This window comes from Seriola dumerili, unplaced genomic scaffold (genome assembly GCF_002260705.1).
Source record: "Seriola dumerili isolate Sdu_G_001 unplaced genomic scaffold, Sdu_1.0 BDQW01000169.1, whole genome shotgun sequence".
Taxonomy (NCBI): Eukaryota; Metazoa; Chordata; class Actinopteri; order Carangiformes; family Carangidae; genus Seriola; species Seriola dumerili.
Window position 1 is genome coordinate 1,847,281 of NW_019174424.1, and position 14,041 is coordinate 1,861,321.

A 14,041-nucleotide genomic window follows, 5' to 3' on the forward strand; every position below is an offset into this window, starting at 1 on the left:
CACAGTGAATTTGCCAAATTCATTTATTATCTCTGTCTGAACCATACTGTGCCTCAGGGCTGAATATGTAAGTGTGAGTGAGTGTGCGTGCACCTCTTTCTCACCTCTTTACCTCTCCTCCCTCTCCCTTCATCCATCCAGAAAGCCGCCCTCGGTGTGTTAGTCAGGTTCAAAGTCTGAACTTCTTCTCGCTGCCAGAAGAAACTCAATACGTACAGCAGCTTTAAAGAATCAGGGGAACATCCCAGTGCTGATCCTTCCTGTACATCCCCAAAGGTGACACACTCAGATACTGTATTTATGGGATGGAGACAGAGCAGTCACAAGGGCCCCCTCCTCGCTTCAGGCCTATTGTTATGGAGGTTTGTCTCGGGAGACTTGTCACTATGTTGCCTATGTGTTGGCTCCGTGTTGAGTCTCAGGGTGCATGGAGAGTACAAGAGGTTTTGGGTAGACATCCTCAGGGCTTCTCTTATTCACTGAGACATCTATCAAATGGGTTCAAAGGGCCAAGTAGGATTTTCCTCTGCGGAGTCAGTTTACATCTGTAAAACACTGATGTGCCTGTAGCTCATAACAAAGTGCTCTAGATCTTTTTTTTTTCCATGTCACAAAGTTCTACAAAAAGGACCATTTCTGTAGCTTGTGATACAAATTATGTTGCAAAAAGAGTTAAAGTAATTCAAATGTTTAAAATTTAAAAAAAAAACAAAAGAATCAAACAATGTTTTTTCTGATTGGAGTTTTAACAAGCGTCATGTAGTTTCATATGATAATGCGTAATTACGTTAGAAAGAAAACGATATTTGAATGATTTTGCCTCTGGAAATGAACACGCATAGGTTACTACTCAAGCCCATGTTTATCCATGTTTATGCTATAGCTTGAGCAGGGAAGGGTGGAGACTTGCAAAAGAAAAAAAAAACTGGGCGTAGGAGACGCAGAGGAGAAACCTTGAATGAGAGATTAGTACACCTCAGAGCGCACAGACACATCAGGCTGGAGGTCTCATCTGACTGCAAATAAACGAAGAGTCGTGTTCAGTGACAAAACTTTCTGAGGAGGATTCATTTTGAGCTGTCTTTTCTAAACAAAAAAAATGAATTAAAAAAAGCAGACAAAGACTATGAAGATTATTTTTGACAAATCCACTGAGCCATTCCGTTGCTGAGAGGAGCTCTCCATGTGATGCCTCACTTTTACGCAACAGGTTCTGAGAGATAAATTTAAACAGTATCAACTCCGACCCATGTAGGAAGAAGAAGAAGCATGCTGTCACCGTTTTGGCCCTTTGGCATCGAGCAGGAGATCAACTCATGGGATGTAGCGGATGCAGAGTCAGGTTCAACTTTGGGAAGGTGCTGTCCAAAGTCTCGGTGTTTTTTACCATGGTTCTGATCTTCACCTACTTCTTCTATTGCCTCACCGGATTTTGCGATTCGGCTCCGAGAACTTTATACAGCCAACAAGCTTTAGACGGGGACTATGACATTTTGGACGATCGTCGCCGCATTCTGGGCGACCTGCGACCACCGGCGCGTCTCCTCCACGACGCGCCTTCTCACCGGAATCGCACAGCCTCCGCGGACGCAGAGCAGATGGACGCGCCCGGACAGCTGCCTCAGCGCGTGTCGGACAGCGCAAATAAAAGCGCCCAGAGCAACGGCATCCCCGTGTCCAACACTTTCGGGACCAAAAGGTTTCCGCAGGCGATAATAATCGGCGTGAAGAAAGGAGGAACCCGCGCACTGCTGGAGTTTCTCCGCATCCACCCGGACGTGAGAGCGGTCGGCGCGGAGCCTCACTTCTTTGACCGGTTTTATGATAAAGGACTGGAGTGGTACAGGTAAGGGACACAAACAAAAACACGTGCATGCGGATGTTACACCTTTTAACAACCCTCACATGAATATATGAGCATGTTTTATTATTATAGCGACGATACAGTTTAAATATGAGCTTTAGTCTGTCACAAACAGTAATAAATTCATTTTAAATTCACAAATGAGTGGCGCAGACATGAGCCCGATAGCAATATGACCATAAAAAAAAAATCTTTACAATAAAGCTCGGTGACATCTCAGCCAATGCTGGATGATGTATGGTGGCAGGCTGAAGCGTCCGATGAGCAGCAGTGATGTCCCTGCTGACACCCATTCACCTGTGCAGAAATGCTGATGCCTCTTGTCGATAGACAGGACAGCCATACACTGACTGGCTGATTTATTCCGATCAGTTTAAGCCAATATTCTCCTTGTGTGCTGCACTGTAGATCAAAAGGCTGGTGAGGTCCCTGAGGAGCAGTCCATCATCTTGACAGTCCTCTAAACAGCCTTTATACACTTCAACCATGATATCCTGTATTAACATCCTCACCTTGTTCTGAAAGGTTCTGCAGAAGAAGCCAGACATATAAACATCATGGTGATTGCTCTAATATGTTTTCCATGTATGAAGGATATAAACCTGACTGAGACAATTGGCTCCCTGCAGATGTAGTCGCCTGGGTTGCAAGTCACAATTTCACAGTTGTGCACACAGAGGCAGATGAAAGGTTCATCGGCTACTGTCGCAGTGACACAGCAGCTGATTTGGGGTGACCAGGCTGACCAGAGCTATCATTTGTGTGTAGTTACGGCCCTAAAGAAGGATTTAGGTCTGGATGAAGCTGATCCTGATCATCTCCAGATGTTCTACAAGCTCCCGGAGAAACTCCCAGCTGAGCAGCAAACTTATCAGCAGCAGTGTCAGTGTATACTATTTTAGACCTGTGAATATAGCATTAAAGGTGCCGTAAGGAGAGTGCGAGGTCTGACAGGATGAAAACCACACATTAACAAGGACTTGCATAGCAAGATTGCGCTTTAGACACTAAGGTGTAATTTAATCTTCTCTTGACTTTTTCTCTTAACCCCCTTAGCTGTGTCTTAACCGAGAACACAAGGACACATGGAAACACTTTCACCACTGATAATTTTAGCATGCTGCTAAGCTTCCTCTCTCTTTTTCTCTCTGTGCGCACACATAAACACACAAGCACGCACCACACACACATACAGGTTAGCACTTTGCTCCCTTATCTAACACCCCTCTTTTTCCCATGACTCTCCACACCGCCTGTCTAACCCATCCTTCTTCCCACATCCTTCTGTCCCATTTCATTCACACTTTTCCAACAATTTATTCTCATTCCTTTTTTTTTTTCTCTTCTCATGTAGTTTCTCTTCTCTTTATTATTCCTTTAGTGTTGAGGGCGTATTTATGTGGAAATACCTGTGGCAGACCTGGTGTTTCCAGGGCATGTTTTATGTGTGTTTCTGTGTGTGTTAATTAGCCCGACTGGTGCTGTAAAGCTGTTATGTTTTGTTAGTGCTCTAACACAGCAGCAATACTAACATAGCCTGTGAAAGTTAAATCAATCATATAAGGATTGAAAGTAATGCTTATTTTCATTATCAAGCTGCTGATTATCAGCTTAGTTCATTAATTAATGATTTTTTTTCATAAAATTTCTATTCAATTTGAGCCCAAGGTGACATTCAACCGCTTGTTTTGTTCAATTAAACCTAAACCCACCCAAAGATATTCAGTTTTTTTGCTTAAAAAATGACATTATTAGTTACTTTTATACAGTTAACTTTCTGTTTCTGTAGTCTGAATGAATCCATGGATCAAGTAAATGTTTTCAGTGGCATGTATATGAAGTTGACAAATATCAAGGGAGAAATGACTGCAGGGCACATGGTTTAGTTAAATCATCCGTTAAATGTGATCCAACAAATGTACTGGAATTTTGGTGATTATTTTTTTGTACTTTTCATAGAAGATTACTTAGCTGAAAGCTGAGGTGGAGAAGATTTGGAAGGATTAACACAACAACAGAGACAGCAGCAACGTGATCCTGGGTGAAATCACTGAAAGATGATTCTCCTGTTGTCACTGAATCTCAGAAATTGGGGAAAATGTGTTTGCTGTCATCTGCAGTGACCCACAGAGAAGCCACTGGAAGTCATGGAGAGCAGCGGTGTGTGTGTGTGTGTGTGTGTGTGTGTGTGTGTGTGTGTGTGTGTGTGTGTGTGTTGGTGACAGAAAGAACTCATCCATGTGGAACAAGTCCTTCTCACTGGACTGTCAGTGAACAGAGGGTTAACTCACTGTCACATCTGGCAACAAATACACACACACACACACACACACACACACACACACACACACACACACACACGATTCAGTAAAAGGCTGCTGTGTATGACAGGCCCTGAAAAGCATCTCTGGGCTTCGTCATTTTATCTTGTCAGCGTTCTCTTCTTCATCTGCCGTCCTCAGGTCAACACCGTCATATTTCTACAATGTGTATGGATATAGATATTTTGCTAGCTCATTATGCATGCTTGTATTTCAGCCATAATCAAAATGAAAAACTTATTCACATGCCTCTGAATCAAAAATATGTTCATTGATTTGTAGCAGAGACAGTGAGAAATTCATAAGAAATCCCAAAGACACATTGTTTCATACTTTACTGCAATTTGTGTGTTGTGATAGTCGGCCTGGTTCCACATGTGTTGGACGGAGAAATAAGCACAAACTGCAGGCGATTTTAGAAGATGGATGAGATTCGTGCCCTGCCATATATTGAATCTTTTGCTGTCAGATATTGGATGAACCCAGGGGTGATCTACATACTGGAGACACTTCATAGACGTGGCAGTGTAAGACGTGCTGTTTCAACAGCATTGTCTTCTGTGAGACAAACTTAGACCTCATTCATGTGTGTTTTCCATTTCTTTTATCTGAGTGATCCCGCCAATCTCGTCTCTCTTTCTTCTCCACCCTGTCTGTCTCTCCACCCCGTCCTCTCGTTTGCATGTGTGCATATGAGCCCATTACGGGAATGGAAAAGCCACAAATAGCGCATTCAAAATGAAGCAAAGATTTAATGATTTTCTGTGTTGTTTTATGGCTTTAAGGGGACTTCATGGAGTGATGGGTTTCATATGTGACTTGAGAGCCACCGCAGAAAACAGAAAGACCTCAGCTTTCCATGGCACAATGGTTCTGATTGTCACGGCTTTGTCACCATGACGTTGTCTGGAATGAGTAATCCATGAATGAAGGCTCTTTTTTTTGTATCTTCAGTTCCTTGATGACATTAGAATGAACACGTTTGTTTTTGTTGACTTGTAGTAGAACAAGCAGTGGTTATTTTACTATAAGAAATGAAAATCAGTTACATGGCTTTGGATCCAACTTCCTGGAAACCAAATGACTAGTCTATATATATCTGATTTATGAAAAGATCATTTATGCATTTCTATTTGAGGAAAAACTCAAAGTGTCATCAATAATTTGAAAGCTTGTCAATTGGTTGACCTACTGTCTTGACACCAAGGCCATGCCTGATTGGATAGCTATTAAAATATAGTACAAATCCTTTAAGGGCAGCAGCACAAGGGCAAGCAGGAATGTCAGCACCGCTGGAAGTGACACCGGCCCCTAAATTATTTATGTAAAAAGGGCTATGTAGTGATAACAACAGGTGAATATATATAATTATGTAGTTTTAATATATTTACAAGTTAGTTGGTTCAACATTGTTAAATTGGAAAGGTTGTGATCTTCCAAAATAAAGCCACAAAATGTTCTCTATATTTTTTTAATCACCTATTATATATTTTTTTTCTGTAAATCCAAATCTGACTAATTATTTTCAATTGCCTGTGGAATCTGTTACAAAACATGGACAGTCGTTTAAAGTATCATCCTTATTTTTGACACCCTTTGACCCCTTGCATATTTCTGAGTAACTACAACATTAAAATAACGGCTTTTTTTTTAGGTTACTTTAGAGTATAAAGTGTGTTTACTGCCCTTTACAGATTATAAAGCAGACTAGATGGTCTTTTGCAATGAGATTACTGCAGTCTGTATGTAAATGTTCCCATCTCTGCTATCCATTAAATTGAAAGAAAATTAAAGACATATTTAAAGACATTGATAAGACATGACAGAGTATTGATTGGACAATATTTAATCTGCCTGTGTATTGAGCAGAAACTATTTGTTGATGGCTTTAATAATGCGCTGTATTGGTGAATATAAATTAATCTTGATTAAATACTTACTAAGCTAAATATCGATTCCTTAGTCTTAAGGAATGATGGAACTAAATAATTTGCTTTATTGATTATTTCATTCATTATTAGCTCATATGTTAAATCTGTTAGGTGAGACTGTGCTGTGCTGTTTTCTTTTGTTTTTTTTAAACCTTAAAATCATCCTGCCACTGCATGTTATATGAATGTTTCATCTCAGTATTTTCTAGGAGGCAAGATTCAAATATTTACCATGTCAGTCTGGATTTTTGATAGCTGAAATGGTGAAAGTAGACTCTAATGCACATAGGGCAATGTTTCCAGAGTGAGGGTGATTTTCCCGACACCTCATTCTGTGTTCATCCCTCAGGCCATTAGTGATAGAGTCTGAACACGGCTGATTGGTGTAACAGACCAGGAAGTGGTCTCTGTAGTGTTGAACTGTAGTATGTTTTAATGGTGGTGGGTTTTGGCTGGAGTTGGGTGTAGGTGGCGTTATAAGGTTTGAAAAGGCCATCACTCACACCGCATATGGTGGGAATTATCATAATTTGAGGTGCATTGTGGTCCATTTTGGGGCGCCTGTAAAATCTTGGGGAGGTTTCATTTGTGTCGCTAGTGGGGAAAATGCTGTGTGAAGAAATACTGGTAAATGATGAAATGTTTCGATACCTGGTAGTCACTGCGCTGCCATTTCCAGAAAAGAATAACACAAAGTTGAAAAAGACGGGAGTTTCCAATTGAAATATAATGATATTATCCTTGATAAATAAATAAATAATAATAAAAAACAATTGGATTATCACACATAGTCAACAATTGCATGGTCATAATGTTCTGTACATCATTAGGCCGATATCAATACAAGGACTGGGTATCAAACTTCAGTACTTTTAGGGCACAAATTGTGTACCTAGCATCAAGTATCAAAATTTGTCAAGGTCTGAAAGTTGGTATTTAATGTTTTGTCAGTGTTATAGTTTTGTTCACTCATTCTTTCACTTGATATTTACAAGATAATTTTGCAAACTTCAAACAGTATTTTAATTTAGGATGCATTCTTAAATGACAAAGAGTTTGCTTGCAGCTCTGTGAGGCAGTACTTTGGCACAGCTATGCTTTGAGCTAAATGCTAACACCAGCATGCTAACATGCTCACAGTGACAATGCTAACATGCTAAGGTTTAGCAGGTATAATGTTTATCAGGTTCATGAACGTTTATGATGAACATTGTTGATGAACGTTATTAGTTTTAGACTAATTGAAATTCTGACATTTGGCATTAGATGAAAGCTTAACTGATCACCAAAGTTACTACAACTTATCATGAGGGGGACATGAATGTGTGTAGCAAAGTTCAGGGCAACCCATCTAGTGGTTGTTCAAATATTCAGTCTCGACTGAAGGGGCAGGCCGACCAATGCCAAAAAAGGCATTGTGTTAGTATGGGAATGGGCATCGAAATCTCTAATCACCACTTCCACCCGTTTAAGTGCCACCGCTACTTTCATGTGCCAAATGTTGAAGACATTACTGAACTCCCTGGTAAAACAATACTGACATCCTGTTAAGACTCCCAATTATGACTGGACGCTCATATCCAAGTCACTAATTAGCCGTTGACCAATAAAAAGTATCCTATTTCTTTACAGAAAAGCCACCCCACGCACACACACGTGTCCATGGTTTCACCCCCTACCCACCCACTCTTACACACATGCGTGCACACATAATCATTGCAATGGTATCCTGCTGTAAACCACCAAAGATGGAAATATAAAACACTGTAGTCTCTGTATAGTGAGTGCAACCTCCTGTTGTGAAAACCCTCCTCTGATTCCATTACTGCATCATTATTCATAGATAAAAAAAAATAATCTGATAACAATGTCTTTAAAATCTGTGGGTGGCAACAGTCTGTCTGCCGTCATGTGGTTTCCCAGAGGGATCTAACATCCACTTCCTCCGTCTGCTTATGGAGAGAGGTGACGGGTGTCAGAAATTCACCTTCAGGCTGACGGTAGTGTGACACACACTGCATCAAGTGTGCTTGTGTGTGTTTGAATATTATTTAAGTTTTAATACACACTGTTTCACTAGCTGTTGTGAAATATTGCTCATAATGTTGTCGTTCAGTCTGACGCCCATCCTCAGGCTACAGTTGGCATTATTCTTGTTAATTTGTGTTTCATTCCAACTTTGACGCCCGTGACACTTTGAGGATTCGCTGCTTGCTCAGATTTCTGGTTAGACAAAGAACACATAGACAGCGCGGCGGCATTCACCTTAACGTTCCCGCAGACAATGATGACTCCTCTTGTGTGTTCAGGGTCTTGGTTACTATCACATTTACAGTGTCAGTGGCATGTTAATGTGCACTTACGATGAACTTTCAGGCTTTGTGTAGTGCCCTCAGGTTACACTGAAAACAACAGTGCGACATTTTAGCAAATACATTCATTCACTTTCTTATAGAGAGTTAGATGAGATTTGTACCACACTGTGTCTGTCCATTAATTATGAGGCTATTGGCGGCAGCCATTTAGCTTAGTTTAGCATAAAGACTGGAAATAGGGAAACAGCAAGCCTCAATCTGTCAAAATGTAAGAAAAGTTCAGTTAGTTTGACTATTCTACAAAAACCAATGACATGTTTTGGTGTTATTGGGGATTAAGTTTTGCTGTCACTGTGAGGTTGCCAGGAAACCAGTGGAGAATTTGAGATGTTACTGCCCTAGGCCAAAGAATAGCCTGACACATAACCCCACGTAGAAATGTGAACTCGACACTTTCACACTTTGTATGGATTAAACGTATGATATAATGTGTCAATTTGTGAGTGTAATAGACACATTGCAAGGTAATGATAGGTGGATTTTTTGCCTTTGGACAGAGCCAGGTTAGCTTTATGTCCCTGTTTCCAGTTTTTACTGTATGCTCAGCTAACCGGCTACTAACTGTAGCCTTATACTTGCACCACAGAAAGTAGTATCAATCTTGTCATCTGGCTCCTGTCGAGAAAGCAAAAAAATTTCCCAAAATGTGAAACTATTCCTTTAAACTGCTCCATTTGCTGCTTGTTGAGCTCACAGGATTTATTTTGCTGTGTTTTTGTTGTTTTCTAGTCAAAGGGGAATGGCAGCATATGTTTTACCCAGGCATGGAGGCGTAAATCGAGGTTCCCACACTCATCCTGTCAGCCTGACCCAGTGACTCCCTCTGTCACACTCTAAGCATAGCAGTACTGCTGGGAAATGTTTTCCTTCAGTTAGTTGTTTGCTTCTCATCCATACGGCCTTGATTTTCCACCGCCTCTTTGATTGGATCTTAGCTAAGAAAGCGTTTTGGATGTAGAGATACCTGCCAGAGCAAAAGTCTCCCTCAGTGAGTCAGCATTTAGCACAAATGTTTCAGTAAATGACTATAATAATCCAAAGAATTTTACATCTGTTTTGGTTTAAGAAAATTACATTATAATTGGATTTTAAGGATCTTTTTTGTCTACAATCAGTTCTGCTGTCTGTGCAGAATGCCTTTTGTTAAGACGCTACAGGGGATGTAGCTGCAGCACTTCAGCGGGAGAACCCATAATCGCGGGGGCAGGAAGTCTCTTGGCCACATCCTTGTTGCCAGCGTTAGTATTTAATCTTCTGATCCAGACTGCCTAGAACATATCAGTGGTGTAATCAGTGCTGTAGCACTTCAGGGAGGAAAAGCGCTACATCCTTTTAACAGCAGGGAGTTCCAGACTAATGTGGCTAGTCAGCAAGGCTTTCCTATACTGCGCTAAATAGAAAACATCTTTGTGCCCCGAGTTACTCTCTTTGCACATATAGATGCAACAACAGTAGCCTGAAATGCAGGTAAATGAAAGAGGTACGTTTGTAAAACATATATAGTATAAGAATAGATTTACATCCATGAGAAAATTGACAAGAAATTAATCATCCATGATCTGTTTACAGTTTCTCCTGACACCACATCCAAGAACAGATTTATGATAGAAAAGGGCTAATATTGATTCTCTGATAATGAGACAGATTCTGTTGAGGGAGATAGGGACCTGATGAGAGTGGGGGGCAAAAGCCACAAGTCATGAACTATTCATGAGTACGGAAAGACAACTTATGGTCAATTACTGAAGTGACACTTATGTGAAGGACAAATCCAAGATTTTGGTTGAGAGAGGAGAGGGCACAGAGGGAGATGAGCATTCAGTTTCCCATCAGTAAACCCTGACACCTCTGTGCTCACATGTGTATGTGTATGTACACAAGCACACACAAGCACACACACACACACACACACACACACACACACACACACACACACACACACACACACACACATACGTTGAACAATCTGTCATACAGAGACAGACGTATTGATCAGACACAGATTAACAGGGGACAGACAGACAGGGATAGGCCCTTTGCAGCTCTTGTAGTTGGATAATAATCAATTAATGGTCTTTTATTAGACGGATCATTTAATGGGCCGGATTGAAATGGCTTAACTTTAAGTAAAGAGGCGAAACTCGAAACTTACTCAGGAACAACTCCAGATAAGTAATTTTTCCTCCTTCGTGCTTACGCTTGTGGACTCTCAATGAGAGAACAAATACCTTTTCATAATTACTGAAATACAGAGGGCTTCTTCATAGTCTCTCTGTCTGCGTTGTGCGCTGCCATAATATTTTCATTACCAATGCGCTATGAATCTTGGGATAAATTGGACCAGGAAAAGAAGACCGCATTTCTCGGCCGCATTTGAAGGAGCCTTTGAAATGGAACAGTCATGTTGCTATGACCCTATTGGTCTGCAGCGCCTGAATTGGGACACAACTATTGTCTGTGTGACCTTCTTCCAGCTCTCCTCTGAAACTATTCACATCCACACTCCATGTTTTGTTTATTGTTTTTTTATAATTGCAACAAATATTCAGCTTGACATGTTTGGTATCTTTGTAGGAATAGTCTGCTAATTGTTGAGACTTGCTCTCATGTGTGTACGCTCAATATGAAACTACTGTGAGCAGCTGGTTAGCTTAGCACACAGTCTGAAAACAGAGGGTAACAGCTAGCTTGGCATTAAAATCTACTTGCTAGCACCTTTAAAGCTCACATAGCCCTCCCTAAAACTACAATGTGCTTTATACAGACTAAACAAAATAGATCCAACATGTTAATTAGTGAGCTTTAGAGCTGGTGGAGGTGGATTTCGTTACCTTTGGACAGAGCTAGGCTAGCTGTTTCCCCTTCCTAAGCTTGGCCAACTGGCTACTGGTGGTAGATTCATATTTACATGGCTAGAGACGAGAGTGGTATCAATCTTCTCATCTAACTCGTGGCAAGAAAGTGAATAAGTCTCTTTCCCAGAATGCCAAACTGCTCCTTTAAGATCTCCACTAGAGTTTAAAATAAAGTCCTGTGGTTTTTGACAGTGTTTGGCCGCACAACAAGAGTTTCTAATGACTGATTCATTTTTTTTTTTTTTTAAAGATACTGCTCTGCATATGATCACAGAGCAAGAGTTTAGGCAGTGAAACTGTTCTTTGACTACTGTTGCTTTCAACCACACTCAATTATTGCCTTGTGTACTTTAAAGCTGTTTGAAAAACCATTTCATAAGCCTTTTTTTCAGCTGAAATGAAAAAACTAAGTGATGCTGGGAAGCTGTACTCAAGATGTTCGCCAATCTTCCTGCAAGGCAAAACAGGGTGTATTTATATTTTTTTAACATTGGTTTCATTGATTGAAATAAGTTTCCGCTGCCAGCTGTTATTTTTGTACCAACTTGTGCAAACAATGACCACAATGAACCATTACTTTATGAATACTGCTTTTTGATAATCATTGAATCACTGTAAAAAAAGAAAATTCTCTTGGACGTCCGTCACTCATTTACGTTTGAGAATGGCCTCTTGTCATTGAAATTTGGACTTTTTGCAGACTTCCAATCTGAAACAAATAAAGCACAGGCTCCATTACTTGTTTATTTTATAGGAAGCCACATGAAAGCTCTCTGTTTCCAGTAACACAGTATAAGATGTGTTGAGTAAATGAACTACAGACAATTCATCTGCTGTTTTGAACATTGCTCATTCGTTTGTCATGCAAAACAAATTGTTTCTTAAATACACCACACGTCTGCCTCATGCAGTCTATCATTGTCAAATGTAGATGCGGATGCAAATACCTGTTTTGTCTGTGTGACATGCAGGACAGCTAATTGACCTGTAAGCAGATGTTGCTGAAAGAAATCAACATGAAAAAACTTTCACAAAGATTACAGCAGGTGCACAGTTTAGAAGAAACTTTGAAACAAAGATAAATGTAAATGTACAATATAAAATATAAATCAGTTGATTGGAGATTGATATACATTAGATTATTTTGCACAATTTACCTCAATATTGTAACACATAATTCAACATATGCCTTTTGACTGTATTCTACACAGCATCTCTCCTCATTGCAGCCATATGTTTAACACACTAGCTGAGCTCAGCATCTTGCCATCCTGGTCGCACTTCCTGCCAGCTTTAGTCTGTTTGGTCTGTTTGGGTCCTTGCAGGAATCCGTAGGGGAGGTGAGCGTAGTGTGCTTGCAGGAAGAAGGGGGTTAGGAAATCTGTAGGAAATTGCTGTTAAGTGGTTCTTGAGGCTTTGTGGTTTTGAGTCATCAGGCCCATAGTGAGGGGATGGTCCTGTTGTGCAGGCCTTACAGTGAGACTCAGAGGGGCTGTCTGGGGCCCTCGTGCATAAACACAGTACAGTGCTTGAAGCTTTAATCACACAGACTTTAGGGTGCTTTAATGTTCAGTGTATATAATGTGTTTACATTATCGCTTGATGTTATTCTCACTGAAGTCAGTATGTGATTGAATTGGTGAATGTGACTGTGATTGATTTAGATTTGATTGATTGTAGTTGGTGTCTCTGCTGTTTGCTAAATGTTAGCCATATGAACTTTATATGGCCGTGGTAATATGTCAGTGTTGTGTTCAAAGCTTATTTGACTGTATAATTTCAATTACTAATGATGAATTAATATGTGGAAGCAAACAAGCTTTAATACTGTAAATGTCATCATCTGGGTGTTTTGGAGTATGAAACAGTTTCTGCTATTTTGGCTTTGAGAGATGAATCAAAATTCTGAGTCTGACCAGTTTCTTCTTCTCATTAAGGAACCTGATGCCTCGGACGCTGGACGGCCAGATCACCATGGAGAAGACCCCCAGCTACTTTGTTACAAAGGAGGCTCCTGGCCGTGTCTGCACTATGAACTGCCAAACCAAGCTCATTGTGGTGGTTAGGGATCCTGTGACGCGGGCTGTATCTGACTACACCCAGACACTATCCAAGAACCCAGGCCTTCCATCCTTCCAGAGCCTGGCCTTGAAAAACTCCTCCACAGGTCTGATTGACACCACGTGGAGTGCCGTGCGCATCGGCCTCTATGCCAAACATCTGGAGAACTGGCTCCAGCACTTCCCCTTGTCTCATTTTCTGTTTGTTAGCGGTGAGCGGTTGGTGTCTGATCCAGCTGGGGAGATGGGCCGGGTTCAGGACTTCCTGGGTCTGAAAAGGGTTGTTTCAGACAAACACTTCTACTTTAACCAGACCAAAGGTTTTCCTTGCTTGAAGAAACCTGAGGGGAGCAGCAGACCCCGCTGCCTTGGAAAATCTAAAGGCAGACCCCACCCCCAGATTCCCTCTGAGGTCCTACAGAGACTTAGAGACTTCTACAGGCCCTTCAACCACCGCTTTTACCAGATGAGCGGACAGGACTTTGGCTGGGACTAACAAAGGAGGATCCTGTCATAGCCCAGATAAAAGGCAGTCTCTTACTTTTTTGAGAGATTTACTGTTTAATACTATACAGGGCTAACGTTCTCAGGGACACGGTAGAGGAATACAAACTGGGACTCCCTTTGGACCATTC

The 14,041-nt window shown here is 41.0% G+C and overlaps 1 protein-coding gene across 1 annotated transcript; it reads left to right on the forward strand.

Annotated features, from left to right (window-relative positions):
* Positions 1–1,316: 1,316 nt before the first annotated feature.
* Positions 1,317–14,041, forward strand: hs3st6 (heparan sulfate-glucosamine 3-sulfotransferase 6). Its single transcript, XM_022752572.1, has 2 exons — positions 1,317–1,846; positions 13,284–14,041. Exons 1-2 carry the CDS (start codon positions 1,317–1,319, stop codon positions 13,900–13,902), a joined length of 1,149 nt encoding a protein of 382 aa, XP_022608293.1. The 3' UTR covers positions 13,903–14,041.